Source organism: Lynx rufus, unplaced genomic scaffold (assembly GCF_022079265.1).
Source record: "Lynx rufus isolate CCGP_SWC_20201006 ecotype Redwood Valley unplaced genomic scaffold, mLynRuf1.p SCAF_6, whole genome shotgun sequence".
NCBI lineage: Eukaryota > Metazoa > Chordata > Mammalia > Carnivora > Felidae > Lynx > Lynx rufus.
Genome location: NW_025814878.1, coordinates 79,724,249 through 79,750,495, shown reverse-complemented (window position 1 = coordinate 79,750,495; position 26,247 = coordinate 79,724,249). Strand labels below are relative to the sequence as shown.

At 38.9% G+C, this 26,247-nt stretch overlaps 1 protein-coding gene across 2 annotated transcripts; it reads left to right on the top strand.

Annotated features, from left to right (window-relative positions):
• The first annotated feature begins 4,532 nt into the window (after positions 1-4,532).
• Positions 4,533-25,892, top strand: MTO1 (mitochondrial tRNA translation optimization 1). 2 transcript variants are annotated; one of them, XM_047102781.1, is made up of 12 exons: positions 4,533-4,839; positions 7,291-7,490; positions 7,571-7,688; positions 9,807-10,096; positions 12,082-12,194; positions 12,282-12,472; positions 12,709-12,839; positions 13,782-13,986; positions 14,067-14,238; positions 19,178-19,296; positions 23,103-23,263; positions 25,043-25,892. In XM_047102781.1, exons 1-12 carry the CDS (start codon positions 4,623-4,625, stop codon positions 25,202-25,204), a joined length of 2,079 nt encoding a protein of 692 aa, XP_046958737.1. In that variant the 5' UTR covers positions 4,533-4,622; the 3' UTR covers positions 25,205-25,892. The 2 variants fall into 2 exon arrangements, with proteins under 2 accessions (XP_046958737.1, XP_046958738.1); XM_047102782.1 differs by having other exon boundaries at positions 23,132-23,263; positions 25,043-25,131.
• Positions 25,893-26,247: the final 355 nt, after the last annotated feature.

Here is a 26,247-nt window from a genome sequence, read left to right as displayed (position 1 = left end):
CACAGTCCGTTAAGCATCTGAGTCTTGATGGATACAGTATTCCACTCAGATCATGATCTCAGACTTTGTGAGATCCAGCCCTGCAGTGGGCTCTGAGCCTCCTTGGAATTCTCTCCCTCTCTCTTTGCCCCTTCTCTGCTATTTCTCTCTCTCTCAATAAATAGACTTTCTTTCTTTCTTTCTTTCTTTCTTTCTTTCTTTCTTTCTTTCTTTCTTTTCTTTCTTTCTTTCTTTCTCTTCCTTCCTTTCTCTCTCTCTCTCTCTCTCTCTCTCTCTTTTTAATGGCACTTAGGGGTGCCTAGGTGGCTCAGTTGGTTAAGCCTCTGACTTCTGTTCAGGTCAGGATCTCATGGTTCATGAGTTCAAGCCTCACTTCGGGCTGTGCACTAATAGCTCAGGACTGGATGCTGCTTCTGATTCTGTGTCTCCCTCTCTCTCTGTCCCTCCTCCACTTGTTTTCTCTGTCTTTCTCTCTTTCTAAAATAAATAAATTAACATTTTTAAAAAATGACACTTACATTTTAAATAATCCATGCTGCTTTGGCCATTGTGATTCCAGAGTTCTCCATACAGGCTTTCAAATATGCAAGCCCTTTGCATAAATAAATATTAGACAGGAACCCCCTGGGTTTAGAGTGCTTTGATTGATTTTTTTAAAAACCATCCTAACTATTTTTAGGTGTACAATGCAGTGACATTAAACACATTAACATTGTTGTGCAATCATCACCACCATCCATTTCCCCAACTCTTCATCTTATAAAATTGAAACTCTTCCCATTAAACAATAACTCCTGATTCCTGCCCTCTCCCTAGCCATGCAACCACCCTTCTACTTTCTGTCTCTATGAATCTGGCTCCATTTCTACTGTACGTATATACCACATTTTGTTTATCCATTCATCTGTCAATGGACAAAAATGCCTTGATGACTCTGTGAAAAGGTTTTCCTGAAATCAGTATTTTGATAGATCCTCTTTGATACAAAGACATTTTTTGCTTTTGTTTATGTTTTTTTGCTCTAGGGCAATGAGCCCTAGTTTGAATTGTGACGTGAGAAACGTGTTTTTTTTCTTTTATAAAATGGAAGGAGGACTATTGTGTAGTCAGGCTTGTTCTCAAGCAGACCACTTTCAGGGAAAAGTAAAATGGTAGTTGAAATATGGAAATCCATTTCCTTAAAACTGCAAGTGCACTTGGGCAGTCTTCCAGGATGCCAGGGGTATACTGACCTCATTCTGAAGACCTCTGCTCTATGATTCTATTTTTCTCCTCCAGGGGCTCCAGCTGCTTATCATGGAATCCTGTAAATGACTCTACAGTTAGCTTAATGCTGTCCTCCAGCTATTTCCAAATCTTCGAAAGTCCACTCATGTTTGCTTAACCAAAAATGTGTAAGCAACAATCCACCAGGCCAGAATCACATATCTTTGCTACTGACCTGTCACAGGAGAAAGTTTTGATCCTTGCTTAATCTTACTGCAGCAGTGTCTGGATCATAGAGGGAATGACTTTTTAGTTGGGTCTTGATATGGATCTTGGACATTATCTCATAGGAAAAGCCAAGAGATTTGAACTCATGGTTGGTGAGTTCAAGTTCCACACCGGTCTATGTGCAGTGTGGAGCCTGCTTGGGATTCTCTCTCTGCCCCTCCTGCACTTGCTCTCTCTCTCTCTCTTTCTCTCTCTCTCAAAAAAATAAACTTAAATTTAAAAAGAAAAAAAAAAAACAGTGCAAGAGGGATCAGGAATGAGGAATGGTACAATACCAAGATACTGGGAGAGTGACATTTGAGCAAAGATTTCAAGGAGGGGATACCCAGAAGAATGTTCCAGGCAGAAGAAAAAGTTAATGCAAAGCACCTAAGGGGAGACTATGCCTAGTTGTTCAAACAACAGCAAGTGTGGCAAGAACTGGTGAAGCTTAAGATATTGTGTCAGTTATCAACTTATTGCTTTTCAGACAAGGGCTTAATATACCCTTCGAGATATGCTATCCAATAAGTGACAGAATTCCTTTCAGCATTTCTCTTTTCAAGTGTCCACTATGTTAACCTTTCTCAGGAGAGGTTGCAGGAGGACACTGTAAGACACTTTCCAGCATAGTGGAGGAGTGGAAGGGGGTTGCAAGGAAAGGACAGACTAGTGAGTGTGAGAACATCTGGTAGAGCCTACCCCAGCCATAGACCCAGAAAGTGATCCCTCTAGGACCTTGCAACCTTGGCCTGGCCATAACCTGTCTACAAGTTACTGGACAGGGGAACCAAGATCCCTGCCTGGCCTGCATAAGTTGCCTGTGGTCCAGAAGGTCACACACCAAGAAGTTGATCCTTCCTCAAGCCTTGTGTGCAGTCAGCCTGTGGCCAGGAGGTCCACATAGTGCTGTTGCTCCCTCTGCAAGCCCCCTGTGTTACGTAGCCCGTATTCTCTGAAGGCCTTCTGCAATTGAGGTCTGAACCCCTTTTGAATTTATTCTTACTTGGGTACTCTCCCTCAGCCCTAGAGTACTATATAGAGTTTCCTTGTATCTTATATTCTTTTATTTTGCTCTTTTTTTTTAAAGAGTATTTATTTATTTATTTATTTATTCACAACTCCAAGATCAAAAGTTGCATACTCTACCAACTGAGCCAGTCAGGCATCCCAGTATAGTCAATTTTTCTTATATTAAATACCTACTGTGTGATTTTTGTCTCCAGATTGGACCCCAGAGTGCTACAGAGTTAGTATTGGGGATGGGCTCAGGAGATAGAGCCCTAAAGTTGGGGTTTAGAGATTGGTTTGGTTGTGCCCTTAGGCTTGAGCACAGTGCTCAAGGAGGAGGAACCAGAAAAATATACTGAGGAGTAGCCAGAAAAATAGGAGAAAAATCATAATAGCTTAATGTCTTAGAATACAAAAAAAAATGTGTCAAGATATGACTATGAAGGACACACATACAATATCCATCTTCTTGCCTATTTACACTTAAAACTTAATTAAAATCCAGTCCTGGCTACAGTATTAATGAAATACTCTTACACTGTTAATGCACCTGACCAAAAGCTTTCAGAAGGCTAATTTAGCCATCATCAATAATTTAAACATTGAGGAATCCTTTTACCCAGTATCTTCATTATAGAAAGAGTCCCATAAAATTAAAGAGATATATGTACAACAATATTCATAACATTAAAAATTATAAACAGTCCGGGGCACCTAGGTGGCTTAGTCAGTTAAGCGTCTAACTCTTGGTTTTGGCTCTGGCATGATCTCACAACTTGTGAGTTTGAGCCCCACATCAGGCTCTGTACTGACAGCACAGAGTCTGCTTGGGATTCTCTGTCTCCCTGTCTCTCTGCCCTTCCCCCACTCTCTCTCTGTCTCTCTCAACAATAAATAAACATTAAAAAAATTTTTAAAAATTATCAACAATCCGAATGCCCAGTAATTGGAGTTAATTACATAAATTATGGTTAAAATGTGATAGATTTATATATCCATGGCATGGAGTCCAGAATACATTGAGAGTTAAAGAACCCATAACTGCCGTCAGCTCTTCTAATCCCCACCTCTGTGATCATTGTCAGCATTTTGTTGCCAATGCCTCCTAGCTTTTTAAAATACAAATACTAATGCTACTATTATTTTGCACATATAATACTATGATTATATTATTTTTCAGTTTGCTTTTTTTAACAAAGTTTTATTTCTGTAAGGTTTAATTGTATATAACGAATGCTATTGTTAACGTAGTAAGACAACAAAATTATGTATTCGATATATTTTAATAACTAGAACAATAAAACTGCCACATGGGTTGTTTCACTAACCAGTTGAAGATTTCCTTTCTAAGGAAGGCTTTAAAAATGTGTTTCCAGGGGCGCCTGGGTGGCGCAGTCGGTTAAGCGTCCGACTTCAGCCAGGTCACGATCTCGCGGCCCGTGAGTTCGAGCCCTGCGTCGGGCTCTGGGCTGATGGCTCAGAGCCTGGAGCCTGTTTCCAATTCTGTGTCTCCCTCTCTCTCTGCCCCTCCCCCATTCATGCTCTGTCTCTCTCTGTCCCAAAAATAAATAAACGTTGAAAAAAAAAATTTAAAAATAAAAATGTGTTTCCAAAAAGCTGGCCATTTAACCTTCAACCATTCCATTCCCCTATTTAGCCATCATGAATCTTTCATCCACAAATATATTTTAACTGCTTTCGAGTCTACTCTTATCAGAGACTACTCTATAATATCAAACAGAAGTCCAGGTGATAGTATATCAGAAAATTCAAAGAATCTGATAAGGCAAACTGATCAAAATCACTGTAGGTGACCACCTGGCGATTAGAGCTGCCACTCTCCAGAAAAGACAAAAACGACCACGTAGGAACCACCAATTCACAGCCATTGGTGATCAAAAGCCTGCATGGACCACGAAACCAGGCTCACACTGGTCGTGCCACCTGCACTGTTAACCCGGACTCCCTTCGCCTTTAAAGTCCCGCCAAAGCCCCAATCAGCGCAGACGCTGAACGTGGACTGCGACGCTCTGACATCAGAACAAAGATGGCTGCGTCCTGCAGACTTTCCCTCGTACCCTAAATTTTTGCGCCTAGTTCGTGTCAGGTTTAGAGTCACACTCGGCCTTTCTCCAGCCATGTTTTCTCTCCGAAATTGCGGTCTCTGGGTCGCGGCTTCCCTCACCAAAAAGCGTCTTACGTTGGCCCGGTTCAGCGGTGACAGCGCGGCGCCCTTGGCTACGAAGTTTGACGTGATAGTCATCGGCGGAGGACATGCCGGGACCGAGGCAGCCGCCGCTGCTGCTCGTTGCGGCTCCCGGACCCTGCTACTCACCCACCGCGTGGACACGATCGGTGAGGAGCGCGGGTAGAGTGGAGGTTGGCCCAGGACGCAAGCTTCCAATATGCCCCTTCACCCTTTCCCGGATGGGCAGACTCTTCCCTCTCTCAGAGCTAGCGAGAATCCTAGTATCTGTGGTTTTATCCTGATTTGAGTTTCCCAGAACCCTGGACTGGGCTGTTCTTTGGACCACGGATTGCGCTGCTGCTCACCGAAGTAGTTAGTTGGTGGAGGTGGAGTTGGGGGCCGTGCCTTGGGAAAGGGGGGAAATTTAAGAATACAAGCTGATAGCTTCCTATTTCCTTTTTGCCATTTACCTTTTGCTAGCTTGTGGCTTTGGGAAAAGAGTGAATTAACATTTCTTAGGAATTACTTATTAAACGACAGTTGTGTTTTTCCCGAGATTTTGTGAAGCTCTTTTGAAGAAGGATGATATTTTTTATTGCATTCTATATCTCTGCTAGGCGTTGGTCCTCTAATTTTGTGCTCAGGAACTGGCAGTGCTTTTTTCACACTTAACAGGCAATGGGTGGACAGCTATAATTTAAAGCAAGACCTCTCTCGAGCACCATAATAGATGCTAGCTAAAACATCATTCTGTAAATTATGCATGCCTATTTTTACCTCCTGCATTTTGCTTAAGAGTGAACAGTACTTGAAATATTAACTGTGTTTTGCAAAAATTGTGAATAAATCACATATTTGTATACTGAAGTACTTTTTAAAAATTACCATTCAGCTGGTGAGTGGGGAGAAACATACACTGTTAACAGTGATTCTTTTAGAGAGGGTTGATAAGATTACCCAAAAGATTATGCGTTGCTTATGATATATTTCAGTGTTGTTTACATTAAAAAAAAATAAAGACTGGATACTGCCTTTCAATAATAATTCAAAACTCTAATGAAAAGTATTATTGAACTAAGATGACCATGAAATATGAGTAATGTAGTTCTGTGAGGGATAAAGGGATTCTTATCCAAACCCATATTCATATTATTTTACCAATACAATACAATCCGTTTTCTTTTTAAATAAATACATTTCAAAGATAATAATTCTTATAGATGAGCTTAGTGGATCGCAAATCTGTCTTTAAATCAAAATCTCAAGCAGACTCCACACTCAGTGTGGCGCCCAACACGGGGCTTGATCCCATGTCCCTGGGATCGTGACCTGAGCCAAAATCAAGAGTGGGACGCTCAACCAGCTGAGTCACTCAGGCACCCTCCGCTACTCCTGTATCTCTTTAAAGAGGAAAATAAATCCCATTTCTAGAGACTTCATCCCCAATAGTTCATCCCTCGTGACTTATTTCCCACTCTTAACCCAAACACTGGCAAGTAGAAACAGGATTACTTAGATCATTAAAGATTTATTCCTACTGAGTTTAGGTCACACTCCCTGAGCACAAAGCCTCATAGCAGAGTGTTTACCTAAATAAAATTGTGAATCGAAGGGGGGGGAATAATCTACTGTAGCTATCATCTCTGTTTTTTACAGGAGGGAACTGAGGTAGAGAAAATTAGGTAACTTGCCAAAATGACAGAGCTTATAGTGTTTATTTATTTATTTTTGAGAGAGAGAGATAACAGACTGTGAGAGGGAGAGAGGCAGAGACAGAGGGAGACAGAATCCAAAAATTGGCACAGAGCCCAATGTCGGACTCAAACTCACAGACTGCAAGATCGTGACCTGGGCCGAAGTTGGACACTTAACCAACTGAGCCACTCAGGCGCCCCCAAAATGACAGAGCTTATAAGTGGTAGATCTAGGAACTGAGCCAGATCCCTTTCACTCATTCCTGACCCAAACTCCTAATCACAGCGCTATTCAGCCTGCTTATGGAGACTATAAAAACTTGTAGACGGCTTGGTGGTGGCTGCAATAGACCTACAGATGTTGAGATCACTTCCCTACTCCTCCACCTCCCCTAAAAACCTTTGAGGAAACCTTATGAGTTTAGACTTGCAAATCAGACTAGGGGGATTTAAGGGGAAGGATTAAAGTATGGTTTCTACTTTCAGGAAGCTCATATAATTTAATCATTTCTGCAAAATAAGCAAAAAGGAAACAGCAGATGGCATTTATGGAAGACATAATTCATTATAACAGGGAATTAGTGCCAAGGGACTTCTTAAAAGTATGCTGGATTTGGGAAGGTTTCATGAAGTGAGGATTTCAAAACCACATTTTAAAGGAAAAGGCAACCTAATGAACTAGTAAAAATGTGTCAAGGAAAAGATTTAAAAGAAACTATAGTCAATGGTTTGTCTTCCAGGATGCCCTGAATAACTTTTGCATCCCATTGGGATTTTCTAAGTTCCTTTCTAGTGTTTGTTTCAGGGTTGTTGGTTTTTTTTTAATCTATCATATGAGATGATTCTAGTCACTTGTACAGACATTTCTCTATTAAACTCACTATGTACACATGTTCATATATTTATTTGGTCTGTTCTCTTTAGGTCAGATGTCCTGTAATCCTTCCTTTGGTGGCATTGGCAAAGGGCACTTAATGAGGGAAGTTGATGCCTTGGATGGGCTTTGTTCTCGAATCTGTGACCAGTCTGGTGTACACTACAAAGTATTAAACCGGCGTAAGGGACCGGCTGTTTGGGGTTTGAGAGCTCAAATTGATAGGAAACTCTATAAGCAGAACATGCAGGTGAGAATGGGGCATCAAAACAGGAGAGACTGTAGTGATTATTTAACTGTTATGCTTCAACTTGCATTCTCTCTTGGCAGAAAGAAATCCTAAATACACCACTGCTTACTGTTCAGGAGGGAGCTGTAGAAGATCTTATTCTTACAGAACCAGAGCCTGAGTACACTGGGAAATGCCGTGTCAGTGGCGTGGTTTTAGGTTTGTACTGGTGATAGATGATAATAACAATGTCAAACTCCATGTGAAAAAACAATTTTAGAGCAGAGCATGGAGATGTTTTGCTTATTCTAGGAAATTATTATATTTTCCTAGAGGAAAACTGTATAAAAAATTATATTCCTCCTTTCATCTTGACCTTCATGAAGCTTAGTCAAATTCTGGGCTCATTTATACCATCTTAGTAAGACTTTATAGCCTACATACATGTGTTTTTCTCCTGGTCCTTCTGTTGTAATTTTTATTTTTCCTAGTTCTTTTTATTTTTCTTTTTAAAGATTTTATTTTTTTTTTTAATTTTTTTTTTCAACGTTTATTTATTTTTGGGACAGAGAGAGACAGAGCATGAACGGGGGAGGGGCAAAGAGAGAGGGAGACACAGAATCGGAAACAGGCTCCAGGCTCTGAGCCATCAGCCCAGATGCCTGATGTGGGGCTCGAACTCACGGAATGCGAGATCGTGACCTGGTTGAAGTCGGACGCTTAACCGACTGCGCCACCCAGGCGCCCCATTAAAGATTTTATTTTTAAGTAATCTCTATATGGGGCTCGAACGTGGGGCTCGAACTCACAATCTCAAGATCAAGAGCCACACGTTTATCAACTGAGCCAGCCAAGTGCCTCTATTTTTCCTAGTTCTTGCTTTAAATTTTTTTAATTTGTATTTTACAATGTTACTATACTTATGTTTTTTATTTAAAGGCGTTACAAATTTTTTAAAATATTTTTTAATGTTTATTTATCTTTGAGAGGGGGAGAGATAGTGTGAACAGGGGAGGGACAGAGAGGAAGGAAGACACAGAATCTGAAGCAGGCTCCAGGCTCTGAGCTGTCAGCACAGAGCCCAATATGGGGCTCAAACCCACAGACCACAAGATCATGACCTAAGCCAAAGTCAGACGCTTAACCAGCTGAGCCTCCCAGGTGCCCCAGGAGTTATAAATTAATTTTTCATTAAGATAATACATGCACATAATTTTTACAAAAATCAAATTGAATTTAAAAGTTTGTATGGAAAAACAATTATCTCCATAATTATCTCCCTTTACAGATTAACTACTGCAGTTTCGTTTCTATGTATTTACATATTTCTAAATAGTATTCTTATATTTGTACTCCCTAAATTATCAGTATTAGATGTTATCTATTAACCTTTTTTATAGCAGTTCTCTTTAATCCCCTATTTTCCTTCCCTCAATCCTTCTAATTAGTTATGCCATAAATTTTGGTTGATACTATGTTTATATTCTTATGATTTTTTTAAATATTCATTGTAGAGCTAAGTAGTGTATTATGTTTGTTTCCTTTCATATACCTCTTTGCTTTGCTTTGGATTAATATTTGCTTTATTTTTTGTTTGCTTATTTTAATTGTGTACTTGTTCAGCTTTTTCATTAGGAAAAAACTGTCATTTCTCAATCGTCAGGTAATCTATCAATTCTGTTTTTTCTTTGATTCTTCCCTCCCAGAGACATCAACTTCCCCAGCCCCCTACAACCCATCTGCTATAATCAGGGCAATTGCTCTCTGGGCCTTCTGCACAAATGTCATTTTGAGCCTTCTTTTTACTACTTTGCTGTGTTACATCATCCCATGTTCCTTGGGACTTCAGTCCCATGAGTGGGGGAGGGACAGAGAGAGGTGAAAGAGCCCCAAGCAGGCTCCACACCATCAGCTGGAAACCCTATATGGGGTTCAAACCCACAAACTGCAAGATTGTGACCTGAGCCAAAACCAAGAGTTGGACACTCAACCAACTGATCCACCCAGGAGTCCCTGTAGTACTTTTTTTTTAATGTTTGTTTATTTTGAGAGAGAGACAGCATGCACATGCTCGCACGAGTGTGTGCATGAGTGTGTTCATGAGTGGGGGAGGAGCAGAGAGGGAGGACTCTGGGCTCAGCATTGAGCCCCTTGAGGGTCTCAATCCCCAAGATCCCATGCCATGAGATCATGCATGACCTGAGTGGAAATCAAGAGTCTGACACTTAACCTATGAGCCACCCAGGAGCCCCTCCCTGTAATTCTAATTTAAAATAGTCACGTTTCAATTTGATCCTTGATAACAGGGCACACTTTTTACTCTTTCTTAACCTTTAGCGGATGGAAGCACAGTACATGCAGAGAGTGTGGTTCTGACTACTGGGACGTTCTTGAGAGGCGTGATTGTAATTGGATTAGAAATGCATCCAGCAGGACGTTTAGGGGATCAGCCTTCCGTAGGATTGGCTCACACTCTGGAGAAGTTGGGGTTTGTGGTGGGAAGACTGAAGACTGGGACTCCACCCCGAATTGCCAAAGAGTCCATTAATTTCAGCATTCTAAACAAGCAGACACCAGATAATCCATCCATACCATTCAGTTTTATCAGTGAGACAGTGTGGATTAAGGTAAGATAATTTAAGAAAATCTAACTTTACAGCTGACAGTGGCCATTCACAGCAGGATATAACCCTTCCTTCCTTCTTCCCTTTCTTCCACCTTCCCTCCTCCCTCCCTCCCTTCCTCACTTCCCTTCCCTGCCTTCCTTTCTTTCTTCCCTCTTCCCTCTGTCCCTCCCTTCCTCCCTCCCTCCCTTCCTTCCTTCCATCCCTCCCTCCTTCTTTCTCTCTTCTTCCCTTCCTTCTTTCTACTCTTCACAATTCACTTTATATCACTATTACTTAGGGTGCAAAATAATGATCTTTAAAAGGATTAGCTAATTTGGCTAACTGGGTGTTTCCCAATAAGTTGTTAAGTTTCATCTCTTCAATAATTTTGCCTATTTAAAATTTTTTGAAACACTTTCAGACCTATGTAAAAATTGCAAGACCATTAAAACAAACTCCTGTAAACCACTGAAATTCACCCATTGTTAATATTTTACCATATTTATCTTTCTATATACAGAAATATATAGATACATATATTTAATCTATAAAACAGTAATATACACATTTATTCTTTTTTAAAATTTTATTTATTTTGAGAGAGAGAGAGAGTGCATGTGCGCACATGCAGGGAGGGGCAGAGAGAGGAAAAGAGAGAGAGAAATCCCAAGTAAGCTCTCTGCTCTCTGTGCGGAGCCCGATGCAGGCCTCGAACTCACAAACCATGAGATCATGACCTGAGCCAAAACCAAGAGTCAAATGCTTAACTGACTAAGCCACCCAGGTACCTTACACACATTTATTCTTATTCTTTTTTTTCCCCAAAACATTTGAGGGTGAGTTGCAGAGATCATGACTCTTTACTTCTAAATACTTCAGTATGTATTTCAACTAAGCACAATTACATGCTCTTATATAACCTCATTGTAGTAATGAAATTTGGGGAACTTAACATTGATACGTTGCTGTTATCTAATATAAAGTTCATAGTCAGATTTTGCTGATTATCCCAATATTCTTCTTTATAGCAACCCTTTTTTTGCAATCCAGGATCACGTATTACATTTAATTGTCATTTCTCTGTATCTGGAACAGTTCCTCAGTTTTTCATGATACTGGTATTTTTGAAGAGTACAGGATACTTTTTGCCTATCTTTGGAATTAAAAAAACATTGTGTATTTAGAATTGAGGACTAATAATTGATGGTCCTAGTTTCTGGTAAGTGTTTTATTAATAAGTGGCTCCAAATATTCCACTGTCTTGAGCAAGTCACTTACATTTTTGCTTTGGTAAAATGTAAATTGTGATGCAACTTTCTTAGTATAAATATATATATATATATACACACACACTTAATCTGTTTATTATAAATTTTCAAGTTTATAGAAAGTAAAAAAAACAGTATAATTTCTGTGTCCATCAGTCAGCTTCAACAAGTAACATTTTCTGGCATTCTTGTTTCATCTTTCTTTAACACTTTTCTTCTTACTAGGTTTTAAAGCTTTGGTACCAGATATCGCTTATAAATACTTTGGTATATGTTTTTAACAGATGAGAACTTTGTAAAAACCAACCACAATACCATTATCATACCTATCAAACAAGGACCAAATAAGGACCATACACTGAGTTGGATGATATGCCTTATAACAGTTTCCCCCAGTTTTTTTTTTTTCTTCTTCACATTTATATGTGGAAGAAACTGAGCCATCTGTTCTCTAGAATTTCCCACATTCTGGATTTCTCTGATTTCATCCTTCTGGTACCTTAAATAGGTTCTTCTGTCTTCTATATTTCCTGTAAACTGGTAGATTTGGAAGCTTGTTTAAATTTAGGTTCACCTTTTGGGGTTTTTTTGGCAAGAATACTCCCTAAGTAGTGCTCAGCATTATGCATAGGTTTAATGTTTGTAAAATTAAGTGCATATCATGTGTGTAATTTATTTAAGGAAAAGATAAACTCGTAAAGAAGCAAAACAGTGTTTTAAGTACTTCCTATATTTTAGCCAGAAGATCAGCTGCCATGTTACTTGACTCACACCAACCCTAAAGTGGATGAGATTGTCCTTGAGAACCTTCACCTTAATAGTCACATTAAGGAAACTACAAGAGGACCCCGGTAAGGACAGAACATTACTTTAAGGAGTGACATCAACCTTCTTTTGTTTGCTTCATTAAATTTTTGAATTTCATTGTCTCGTTCTAGATACTGTCCATCCATTGAATCAAAGGTTTTGCGTTTTCCAAACCGTCTTCATCAGGTTTGGTTGGAACCTGAAGGAATGGATTCTGACCTCATCTACCCCCAAGGGTTATCTGTGACGCTACCAGCTGAATTACAGGAGAAAATGATCACATGCATCAAAGGCTTGGAGAGAGCTAAAATGATTCAGCCAGGTAAAGAGAATCACAGCTGCCCTTCAGTATCAACTCGGCATCGCATTAGTAGATAGTGAAGAGGTCTTAGTTATAGTCATGGTTGCTAAGAGCCTCAGAAGACAAAGCCCAACACCTATGCATTTAAAATATATTCTTTGTTTTTCAAGAGCATTTAGTGATCATCTTTGCATCTCTACTTTGAGGCAAATCCAGCTCTGTTTTTACTTATTTTATATCATTTATTCTTTGGTCAGGTTATGGTGTTCAGTATGATTATTTAGACCCCCGTCAGATCACTCCTTCTCTTGAGACTCATTTGGTGCAACGGCTCTTCTTTGCTGGCCAGATAAATGGCACTACTGGTTATGAGGAAGCTGCAGCTCAAGTAAGACCTTGTTCAAATATTGTTATAAACACAAAAGGACTATTTAACTGGTGTTTCTCCTTTAAACGTCTGTTATGATAACTATATAGATCTTATACAACTCATGCATTGTAGTTGAAGACTTATTTCTGTTTCAGGGTATACAGGGATGGCTACTATTTTGAAAACACTTGTGGGTTTTGTTTTTTGTTTTTGTTTAATTTTTTATTTGAGTACAGTTGACACAAATGTTACATTAGTTCAAATGTACAACTGAATGATTTGATAGGTATATACGTTATGCTGTGTTCACCACAAATGTAGCTACCAGCTGTCCCATTACATAGCTGTTACAATATCATTGACTGTATTCCTTATGCTGTGCCAAACACTTTTGGTTTTAATTCTCATTTTGAGCTCCTAGGTCTGATACCATATTTGATTAGATTTTTTCTGACTTTGTTTTTAAAGATTTTATTTTTGACTAATCTCTACAACCTGGGGCTTGAACTTACATCCCTGAGATCAAGAGTCGCACGCTGTACTGACTGAGCCAGGCAGCCGCCCCTGAAATTTTTTTATAAACAAAATTTAGTTCTTCTTACATAACATTATTGAAAATTAACATACTCCTTTTAAGTGAGAAGTTATGTTATTTTTACTTGTAAGTGGGAAAAGGCTAGAAGAGCTTTATGGGTGGATTTAAAACAATATATTAGCCCACCTGAGGCTTATCAGGAATGTTAAATATTTTTGAAAACAATGAAATATAGCATTCTAAAGTGGTACATTACCTGTATTCTGGTTTTGAATAAGGATCACATTTTCTTTCTCTGTTCTATCGCTTCAGGGCAGTGCTTGCTTTCTTACTATCCCGTGCTGTTTTTTCCAGATAGTGTTCTGAATAGGGTAGCTCGTTGTTCGGTTCATAATGGCCTTTTAAACATTTCAGTCCTCTTGTAGGGTGTGATAGCTGGAATCAATGCAAGTCTTCGGGTCAAACGCAAGCCTCCTTTTGTCGTTAGCCGAACAGAAGGCTACATAGGAGTCTTGATTGATGACCTCACCACAATGGGTACCAATGAACCATACCGCATGTTCACAAGCCGAGCAGAGTTCCGTTTGTCACTGCGCCCTGATAACGCCGACAGCAGGCTCACGTTCCGAGGTATCTCTTCCTTGAGTCCTGCAACCATATTTACTCTTCTGTAAAACCTCTCTCATTATATTCTTTCCCCTTCTTTTTAGGGTATAAGGAAGTTGGCTGTGTGTCCCAACAACGATATGAAAGAGCTTCTTGGATGAAGTCTTCTTTGGAAGAAGGCATTTCTGTGCTAAAATCCATTGAGTTTTCAAGTTCTAAATGGAAAAAGTTAATTCCAGAGGCTTCTATAAGTATTGGTAAAAGTCTGCCTCTCAGGTATGCACTTTTAATATAGACTTTTCTTACTTTTTACAGAAAAGTGAGATTGTTTCAGAGAAACATTACCTGTGGGTTCCCTATTTTAAATGAACATTTTAATGAACATGGCTTCTTCTCAGAATCATTTAGATGTAACTTATCTCTTTATTCAGTATTAAAAATATGTATGATTCTAAATTATTTTTTTCATTTTTAATATAATATTTCTGTGGTTCCCATTGAGTTCTGGCTTTCCTAAGATTTAGAGGGTACACACCAAGAAATATAGTTAATCTGCATTCTTCTATAAGTATGGAACAATTAGAAACCTCTGATTAAGCAGAGTATTTTATTATTTTTTTTTAATTTTATTTTTTTAAATTTACATCCAAATTAGTTAGCATATAGTGCAACAATGATTTCAGGAGTAGATTCCTTAGTGCCCCTTACCCATTTAGCCCATCCCCCCTCCCACAACCCCTCCAGGAACCCTCAGTTTATTCTCCATATTTATGAGTCTCTTATGTTTTGTCCCCCTCCCTGTTTTTATATTATTTTTGTTTCCCTTCCCTTATGTTCATCTGTTTTGTCTCTTAAAGTCCTCATATGAGTGAAGTCATATGATTTTTGTCTTTCTCTGACTAATTTCACTTAGCATAATACCCTCCAGTTCCATCCACATAGTTGCAAATGGCAAGATTTCATTCTTTTTGATTGCCGAGTGATACTCCATTGTATATATATACCACATCTTCTTTATCCATTCATCCATCGATGGACATTTGGGCTCTTTCCACTACTTTGGCTATTGTTGATAGTGCTGTTATAAACATGGGGGTGCATGTGTCCCTTCGAAACAGCACACCTGTATCCCATGGATAAATGCCTAGTAGTGCAATTGCTGGGTCGTAGGGTACTTCTATTTTTAGTTTTTTGAGGAACCTCCATACTGTTTTCCAGGGTGACTGCACCAGCTTGCATTCCAAGTGGAGTATTTTAAATTCTGTAGACTCACTTGAACAATCCCATGCTACATTTTAGGGGGATTTTTTTTGTCCTTTCATCATTTTGGTTATATGGACTCTGAGTCTAAAGGACATTAATATAGAGCTTTTGCTTCATAGATATATTCCTAAGGACCTTACACAGTTCAAAATCTGCATATTTCACCACTCATTTTTCCATTAAAAAAAAAAAATGTATGCTAGGGCGCCTGGGTGGCTGAGTTGGTTAGGTGTCCAACTTCGGCTCAGGTCATGATCTCACAGTCTGTGGGTTTGAGCCCCACATTGGACTCTATGCTGACAGCTCAGAGCCGGGAGCCTGTTTCAGATCCTGTGTCTCCCTCTCTGCCCTTCTTCCGCTCGCGCTGTCTCTCTCTCTCTCAAAAATAAACATTAAAAAAACCTTTTTTTAGTAAAAAAAAAAAAAAAAAAAAAAATGTATGCTAATTCAGGTGGGGAGGTTCCCAGAAGGCAGAAATGTAAAATCATTGTAGCTCAGAAGCAAATATGGTGGCATTATCTTGCAGCTATGAGTCCAATATACTTTTCCTTTTGTTTGTTTTTTTTTTAAGTTTGTTTTCCTTGTGAGGGATTTTGTGAACTTACAGGTATACCTATTTTAATGCTGCTTTTTATTATCTCTAATCTTCTAGTGCTCTCACGTTGATTAACAGCCTGGCATAACGTGTCCGTGTTTGGCTTTCATCTCATCATGGTGTCTTATCATTTATAACTCCTGTTCCCCAGTTTTCATTTTCACAGGAATTTCCCAGAGCACTGGTGGATAATAGAGGATATTAAGCAGATTTTTAATTATAGTGATGATAAGTATTAAAGAACCTGCATAGTAGTCACCCAAACTAGGGAATCTTAGTCACAGGAACGACAGCCTGATTGACAAATGAGGATGGTGGATAGATTTATTTACCAGCTAAGTGGCACTGGGAGATGGCAGTTGTATAAACATCGTTTATAATCCACTTGGTATTTCAGGTGTTTGTTTAAATTTAGGAAGGTTCATACTATTTTAGATTTTGTGCAACAAATAAATAACATCATGCTTTTTTTTGACAAATGTTGCACTATTTCAAATTTATATAATTAGAATTTGCATTAAACGTGACCAATGTGTATTGAGGTAACATTGCAAGCAGAGTGTTTCTAACACAGTCTAAAATGCTAATCGATGAATAAAAATATGAATGAAAAGGCTATCAATTTTACATCTTCACCAAACTAATCCCAAGAGTAGCCATTTTATTAAGGTGATTAAAAAACCAATAATTTAGCCAAATGCTTTTCTTTTTAATTCAGGTTATCTTTCCCTTCAGGAGAAACTAGGGTCTCAATCCCCACATTTGCTTTTTGTTTTAATTTTTTTTAATGCTTATTTATTTTTGAGAGACAGAGACAGAGTGTCAGTGGAGGAGGGGCAGAGACAGAGGGAGACACAGAATCTGAGCTGTCAGCACAGAGCCTGACATGGGGCTCGGACCACAAACTGTGAGATCATGACCTGAGCCAAAGTCGGACCCTTAACCAACTGAGCTACCCAGGCGTCCCCAGCCCCCCACCATTTGATTTCAGCAGAATATTTAGTCTAGCATTCAGCCTCCCTAAATGAACTCAGTTTATCAATGCCTAGATATATAAAGCTAGAGAGATAGAAAATTGGTCAAAATACACTTACTGCATTTACTGTGTATATGCTAGGCTCTGTGCTAAACACAAGTTGAACCAGACTTTGAAGAGATACACAAATAATTACACACACATTTCCTGCCAGGATTATAGGGAAATACACCGATGTGTCAGAGTGTCTCTTATGTTCTGTTGAGGTGTGATAATTTGTCCTTTCTGTGTCAGAGCTCTGAACTCTTGAGGCTTATGTTTGATTCAAAGCAGGTCTTAAAGGTTGGACCTGAGAACAGCTCCAAGGCTTGTAAATAAATTATTTTTTGAAAAAATATTAAGTTGGACAGTCAAGGGCTATTCTTTGAGATCACCATCCTGCTAGATTCCAAGATAATGCTTTTTTTGGTTAGTCATTAGGTGTGTTCCAGTATGTTCTGTAGTTTAAAAGACAATTCAGCCGTTTTCCTTTGGGAGCTTAGGGTTTTATGGTTTCATGGTAGCTTATGAGATGAGGCCTTTGTAATTAATTGACCTAATTTGTCTCTGGGAGCACAGCAGAGCTGCCCAGAATTTCTGGACATTTCTAGAGCAGGCCATCTGAGGAAGAAATGAGTCAAGCATCCATCCGCAAAGGGTGATAATGCATGACTGTGGCAATAGAATAAACAGTAAAGAAGGTTGGCTGGGAGGCCTCGGAAGACTTGGGACCCTTGGATGGACAGATCTGACTTTTTGTTGACTTGATAATTTAATTGGTTTGAGATGGACAGAATTTATCAAAGACGCAATCTATTGGAGGGAAGATCAAAATTAGTAAATAGAAGCAAAATGAATTAAGACAGTAAATGTAGGGAAATTGTACAGATTGGTGAATCTTGTGAGAACCAAACAAAATGAGAAGTAAACTGCAGAAAATTTTGCAGTCTTGGGAGCACAGGAATGAGGTGAGCCTAGGGCAGTGTCATAGTTCAACCAAGCAGAACTAAGGTCTTGGCAACAATGGAACTCATTATGTACTGCTTTTAGTTGCCCTGGCAATAACCATTTAAATGAATTATAACCAAAAAGCCACATGTAAATGAAGTTAGTAATAATTAACAGAGCAACAATTGGTCTAGTTCACACCACGTTAAGGGAGGGCAAGGAGATGGGGGTGGGTGATACCAAGAAGGAATCTGAGATCAGTATAAAAGGGATTAAATTGGCCTAAGGAACACCAGAACTTCTGGAGATGAAACATACTTGAAGTTTCTCTCTCTAGTTGTATCTTAATAAGTATTGATGAATGAAGTTATTGCAAATCTCACCTGAAGTACCTGTCAGCATTTATCCTTAGGCATGTTCTCTTGGTGAGCTATGAAAGATGCCTGGGAACTTTAGTAGTCATCTCTGTTAGCTGCATATATCGCTCTCCTCTCCCCTTGCTTTGGCCCAGGAGGACTTAGTCTATCCAGAGCTCATAGTGAAAGTAGAACTGAGAATTAGCTGCCTAAAGTTCTTAATCAGTAGAAATTGAAATGGAGATTATACAAAATTAGAATATACCCAACTGGAAGAATACTTAGGAACCCTTATTTATTAGAAAAGCCCTTGACCATCATTTTGTCATCAGTTTATTTGGAGAGACTAAAACATACACACAGGGCCTTTTGTTCTTACTTGGAGAGTTCTGCAAAAGCAAGAAAGAGGTCTTCAGCTGATTTCGGGCATGCAAGATGATGACTCACAGGACACAAATTCTTAGAGAATTCAGTCAAATCCTTGCTATCAGAGGATATTTTGTCTTTACAAGAAAGGGAGGACAAATGGATGATAGGATTGCAATCTTTACCAACAACTTATTTCTCATGATAAAGAAGAGAACGTGAGAATGCACACTAGTCTTACTGAGGTTCTACTGTGTTGCAGATGTCACTGCATTTGGTGACTGTACTTGGAAAGAATTAGGAGTATCTCTTTTTTACTATTAAATTTTTTTTAATGTTTATTTTTGAGAGACAGAGACAGAACATGAGCAGGGGAGGGGCAGATAAAGAGGGAGACACAGAATTGAAAGTGGGCTTCAGGCTCTGAGCTGTCAGCACAGAGCCTGATGTGGGGCTCAAACCCACACGCTGTGAGATCATGACCTGAGCCAAAGTCAACGCTTACCCACTAAGCCACCCAGGCACCCCAGAGTATCTTTTGAAAGTAGTATTAATTCAGAGATTTGGCATTATTTCCAAGGAATCTTGTTCTTAATCTGGCTTACATGATATGGACCCCTATTTTTTTGGGGTGGGGACTCCTATCTTAATGAAACTTTTGTGTATTTGCAGAGCTCTAGATGTTCTGAAGTATGAGGAAGTTGACATGAAGTTATTAGCCACAGCTGTTCCAGCGCCCTTGAAGAAGTACATTACATGTAGAGAACTAGCTGAAAGACTGAAAATAGAAGGTAGAAAATAATTTTTTACTTAACATGCCTATGTGTTCTCTTTTCCATTTGTGCAACTTATGGAAATCAGCTCCATTAAGAAACAGCTCTAAGAGGAGGCATTGTTACCATAGAACCAGCATAGTCTTAGGCTCTCTGCTAGTCAAAGTGGCGTTCCCAGCCTAGCAGCATTGCAACACAGGGGAGCTTGTTAGGAATACAGAATCTCACACTCTACCTAGGACCTAATTGAGTAAACACATTTGCATTTTTTTTTAAGTTTATTTATTTTGAGAGAGAGACAAAGAGTGAGCAGGGGAGGGGCAGAGAGAGAGGGAAAGAGAGAATCCTAAGCAGGGATTCTCTGGGCTCAAACTCATGACCATGAGATCATGACCTGAGGTGAAACCGAGTCAGACGCTTAACTGACTGAGCCACGGAGGCGCCCAGCACATCTGCATTTTAACAGTATCCCTAGGTAGTTTGTGAGTATATTTCAAGTGTCCCTTAAACTTCCTTTTTACATTTTTCCCCTCTGATATTCTAATAATGAGAAAAATAATAGTGTCTTTGGCTTTGATAATATACTGGAATACTCTACCATTAACAAATACTTATTTTGTATCAGGCAAAGAAATCAGAGCCTGCGTCTGTACATTATGACACATATCGTGCTCTCATACTGACCATCAAAGCTACAGATAACTTGGTAGTTGCACTGTATTTTTTTAAGTTTTACATTATGAAAAATTTCAAACATAAAAATACTGAGAACATCAGCTTCTGCGTTTTGATAGATGTTTTTCCCTGGGGTGGAAAATTATGTGGAGAAAAAGGCAGGGAAGTGAAAGAGATAGGGAGAAGGGTAGGAAAAGGTGGATAATGACGTACTGTTCAAATAGGAAAGCACTTTAAATTCTTTGGGGACCAGCCAAGGTGGTAAGAATGCTGCATTCCTTGTATCGATGGCATTTTCTTTTAGTTCCAGAGAGACCTACCACTTTGCTATGTTTTGGCTGTGCATATAGGATGACCCAAGTGTTACCTACCATCCCACCATGCAAGTTAACCAAAGTCTGGCAACAGTGGGAAACTCACCAAAACTGCAAATGACAAGACACTAGTAGTACACTGATGTGTGAAAATAATGTACTTTTATTTCAACTTCATGATTTCTCTATGAAGTAAAAATTACTTAATTGAACATTCAGGATGTTATCACCTGGGGACAGGTGATTAAATTCTGTATTTTAAACTTGGTTTGCAACTTTACGTTGTTCCATAAATCATCAGGTTTGAGTTAGAATAATCCAGAATAATTATCGTTAACTTGTTCATAGAAAACCCTGACTTCAGCCATGAAGTAGCTACTGTTTTGCCTTGTTTTTTAAAGACTGTGGCACATATAAAGACTCTATATCCATGGCTCAATAGAAACATTAGGTTAAAATATAAGATATATCAGTGGTTCTCAAATCACTACATGGACCCTCTGTACCAGATAGCAAGTTTCGTAATGGCAGAAATCAGTTTCAGATTCTTCTTTGTATTCTTTCTCATGTTTTATTATATATAGATTTGAAAGTTTAAGTAAATATACCTTTAACATATACATTCCCTCACTTATATCCTATGATCCTCTGTAAGGTCTATTTATGAGTAATATATTTGTATGACAGTTTTTTGTGCTAATTTGTCATATTACAATGTTGTATTAAGCCCTTTACATGCAGTATTTTGTTTGGTATTTAGAATTGTCCTGTGGGGGCGCCTGGGTGGCTCAGTGGGTTAAGCATCCACCTTTGGCTCAGGTCCATGATCTCATAGCTTATGGTTGCAAGCCCATGTCGGGCTCTGTGCTGACAGCTCAGAGCCTGGAGCCTGCTTCAGATTCTGTGTCTCCCTCTCTCTCTGCACCTCCCCCCACTCATGCTCGCTCGCTCTCTCTCTCTCTCTCAAAAATAAACATTAAAAAAAAGAAAGAAAGAAAAAGAATTGTCCTGTGAAGGATAGGTATTAGCATTATTGTCTTAATTTTACAAATAAGTGGTAACCTGCCTAAGATCACACAGTTGGTGAGTGGCAAAGCATCTGGGTCAGCCCTTATAGTTTGTGGATAAAGAAGCTAAGGCCCAGAAGGATAATGATGTACCCATAGTCAGGTTCATTGATAGAGCCAGGCTCATAGCTGAGATTTTTCTGACTGCTAATCAAGTGATAGAAGCAGATATTATCAAAACATCTTAGGGAAAGCCAGCTTTCTTACAGGATAGAATGACTACCTCAATTTAGATTTTGAAACAAGTTTTGAGTTTATTTTTCTAAGAACAGAATGCTTCACAAAATAATTGCTAAATTATCCAACTTCATTTCTTAATAAAAACCTTAAATTGTTTTACATGTAACAAACCCCACTTTTAAAAATTACAGCTTGATATGGACATAATTCTGAAAACCATTTTCTTAGGGAAACAGGTTGTCTTTAGGGCTCAAAATTCAAAGCCATAGTCCATTGAGGGTTTGCACTGAGAGGGAAAATTTGCACTGAGTGGAAAAGCAGTATCTTCTATTTTTAATTTTCCAGATTTTGCTTTTAATGTTTAAGTTATCTCTATACCCAACATGGGGCTTGAACTCACAACCCTGAGATCAAGAGTCACATGCTCAGGACACCTGGGTGGCTCAGTTAAGCATCTGACTCTTGATTTTGGCTCAGGTCATGATTTCAAGGTTGTGAGATTGAGCCCTGTGTTGGACTCTGTGCTGGGTGTGGAGCCTGCTTAAGATTCTCCCAGTCTCTCTCTCTCTCTAAAAAAAAAGAGTCACATGTTCTACTGACTGAGATACGTAGGTGCCCCTTAATTTTCCAAATTTTTGAGATGAAAGGGCATGCAATAAACTACCAGACAGAATGTTGTAGTTGCTATGCAAGATACTCCCTCTGATTTATCCTCAATTTCCTCATCTGGAAAAGGGTACGCTTACCCCACTTACCTTGTGGTGTTGGAAAAAGTGTTGAATGAGAGATTCAGAAGTTTTTTTGTAAATTGTAAAAAGCTATAAAAACACAGTTGTTGGGGCACCTTGGTGGCTCAGTCAGTTGAGCGTCCGACCTCAGCTCAGGTCATGATCTCACGGTTCAAGAGTTCAAGCCCCAAGTCGGGCTCTGCTGACAGCTCAGAGCCTGGAGCCTGCTTTGGATTCTGTGCCTCCTTCCCTCTCTCTCTCTCTCTCTCTCTCTGTCCCTTCCTAGCTCACACTCTGTCTTTCCCTTTCTCTCAAAAATAAATAAACATTAATTTTTTAAAAAAAAGAAAATTATTTCGGGGCTCCTGGGTGGCCCAGTCGGTTAAGCATCCGACTTCAGCTCAGGTCATGATCTCGTGGTCCTTGTGTTTGAGCCCCACATTGGGCTCTGTGCTGACAGCTCAGAGCCTGGAGCCTGCTTTGGATTCTGTGTCTCCCTCTCTCTCCACCCTTTCCCCACTCATACACTCTCTCTCTCTCTCAAAAATAAATAAACATTAGGGGCGCCTGGGTGGCTCAGTCGGTTAAGCGGCCGACTTCGGCTCAGGTCATGATCTCGCGGTTTGTGAGTTCGAGCCCCGCGTCGGGCTCAGTGCTGACAGCTCAGAGCCTGCAGCCTGTTTCAGAATCTGTGTCTCCCTCTCTCTGACCCTCCCCCGTTCGTGCTCTGTCTCTCTCTGTCTCAAAAATAAATAAACGTTAAAAAAAAAAAAATTAAAAAAATAAATAAATAAACATAAAAAACCTAAGTTGTTAATAGGAGTATCATAAATCATAACATAATTAATTCTGTTTACCAGCCATTTATGAATCAGTGTTGTTCCATCAGCAACAACAAATAAAGGAAGTTCAGCAAGAAGAAGCTCTCCAACTGCCAAAAGACTTAGATTATTTGACTCTCAGAGATGTGTCTTTGTCTTATGAAGTTCGAGAGAAGCTACATTTCAGTCGCCCAGAGACGGTAAGAAACCAGGCAGTGGATAGGATAAAGAACTAGTGCTTTAATTTATTTTAAACCTGGATTTACAGTGATCACATAATTAATACACATAATTAATACTTTATTTCATCATTAAAAAATCTAACCTCTTAGGACATTTCTTTGTATGACAGATGTTGGTATGTTTTTGAGAGATGAAAAAACAGTCTTAAATAAATAACTAGAAGAATTAGGTTGATTAAAATTATTCTCTAGTCCCAAACATGTGCTAACCCATAACTCATGACATAAAAGAAACCACATTAGGTTAAAATATAATACATGTGAGTGGTTTTCAAATCACCGCTCAGAATCCTCCCTAGGAGATCCATAGTGTTGGCTTACTAGGAGGTTAGAGGGGAGCCAAAGAGGTCCCTCACCCCATGCTTCAGCCTAAGTGTGTGTGCGTGTGTGTGTGTGTGTGTGTAAACATCTGTGAACAAATTAAAAACTTTATTGTATACTATACAGTATTAGACTTCTAATGACAAATATTTAGGAGGTGCCTGGGTGGCTCAGTCTGTTAAGTGTTTGACTCTTGATTTTGGCGCAGGTCATGATCTCACAGTTGGTGAGTTTGAGCCCCGCGTCAGGGTCTACACTGACAGTGCTATATTTATTGATTCTGAGATGCACATTTAACATTTCTGAAACTGAGTTGTATCTTAAAAATGGATGGTGTATCGTAGTTTAATAGGCGGTGGCTCTTTTTAGTGGTGATTCATAAAGTAAAAGGCATTTAAGAAAAATATGACCTGTAAAACAATTTTAAAAAGAAATATTTTTAAAGGGTGGAGTGATTCTGTCAATATAAACATGGTATTCTTAGCAATAGTCATCATGGAAACCAAGCAAATAGGCCTTAAATTTTATAACTCTGTATATCCTATTCATCTTGGGTTTTTATGGGTAGTCATAGGCTGCACTGCCCAATTTGATAGCCACTAAGTAAATGTGACCATTTACATTAATTAAAATGAAATAAAACTCAGAATTCAACTCTTTAGTCATACTAACCATGTTTCAGGTGCTCAGTAGCCACGTATGGCTAGTGGCTACCGTATTGGACGGTACATTGTTACAGTGCAAATGTTATGGAAAATTTCCATATCACAGAAAGTTCAATTGGACAGAACAGGTCATTGGAGTTCACATCCCTTATCCGCAATTCTAGGATACAAAAAGCTCTGACAAGTGTTTGTTATAGACAAACCTGGTATCAAACTTGACCTGAACTGACATGAGATTAGTCTTTATACCACTTCAAGTGAATATTCATACATTTCACTATAAAAATATACCACAGAAATATTGATGAGATTATAGGGTGCTGTCCAACACATGGCTGAGGAGGTTACATTAGTTTAATGAAAATAAAATGTAGGTAGTCTAACCATCTATTACTCATGTGCTCTTAGACAAGTCACTTGAACTTCTCTGAGCCTCATTTTCCCTAATTTGTAAAATGAAGGTATTAATAATAATCACATTCCCTTTACCTACTTTATAGTTATTTTGAAGATACATTAAGATAATAGTTTTTAAAATATTTTATAAACTATAATATACAGATTGTTATTAGGAGCAAAACAAATTTGATTTTGACATAGCTCACTTAGATTTATCTTATGGTTTTATTTTTTTTTTTTTCCAAGTTTTTATTTAAATTTAAGTTAGTTAACATACAGTGTAGTAGTAGTTTCAGGAGTAGAATTTAGTGATTCAGCACTTACATATATCTCTTATGGTTTTAATTCTTAGATTGGGGCTGCTAGTCGTATACCTGGAGTGACACCTGCTGCCATCATCAATCTGCTCCGATTTGTGAAGACCACTCAGCAGAGACAGGCGGCTATGGATGAATTGCCCAACACTGACCAATACTTCTGCGAGACAGACAAACTGGAAGAAAGACAGTTATAGCTTTGTATTCATAGAAGACTTTTAAATAGTACGAGCAGAGAGAGGAGATAAGTACTGTATTTTGGTTTTAGCACCTGTTAAAATAACCTTAGGTTATTATGGATTTGTGATTAATTTATGAAGAGGGCAAAGATTATAATAACTGTGCTTCTTTATCTGAGAAAGTTATAAAGTCTTCATTTATACTCTTCATCTTAGGTGCTCTAATACAGTGAGCATATTGATGTAACGGGAGTATTCATCAAACAGAGATCATAGTGGATCCACAACTAAGCCAGAAAAAAAAACTTTAGCTTGCAGATTTGCTTACTCATAAAGACTTTGTCCATTAAATGTTACCAAAGTAAAAGTCTTATGTTTCAACCTGTTTTGAAAGTTAGTAGTCTTTTGCTTGGATAAGCAGGCGATTTCAAAGCCCTCAAATTCTTAGGGCTTCAAATTTTAAACTATACAAAATCATCTAGAATTAGCCAGTTGATTTCCAACATTTAAAAATGTAGTATGTAGGGTGAAAGTTGACTTCTCAGATTCCTACACTTCTCCAGGAAATCCTCACCAGTAATTATCTTTGAACATCAATGAATATCCTGTAAACTAGATCAGAAATGATCATAGTTTCCTTTGATCCACAATATGGAAAAGTTTTTGGCAACCTGGTTAAAGGGAAAATAAAGGTAGTTACTTCATATCATACAGTATTTTCTTATGAAACTGTTATGGCATGATTTCTTAACACTGAAGACATAATCCATAGTAACTCGTGACTAGTGTTTCCCTGTTTTTAAGTCAGAATTGACAGAAAAACTGGAATGGTGCTGGCACTCTTCTTCCTCTTCAGTACTTCAATTCTGTGTTGTGATAGGGTTTAGGGTGGGAGGACCACCTGGGCCCTTTGGCTGGCTGACTCAGACACCTCGACCCTTCTAGGTAGACTAGAAGATGAATGCAGACAAGTGGGCCAGAGAGCCTTGCTTGTCCCTGGAAATGCTAACTCACATCTCTGGTATCAATCAAGAGAGAAGCTCCCATGTCAGCTTCAGGCC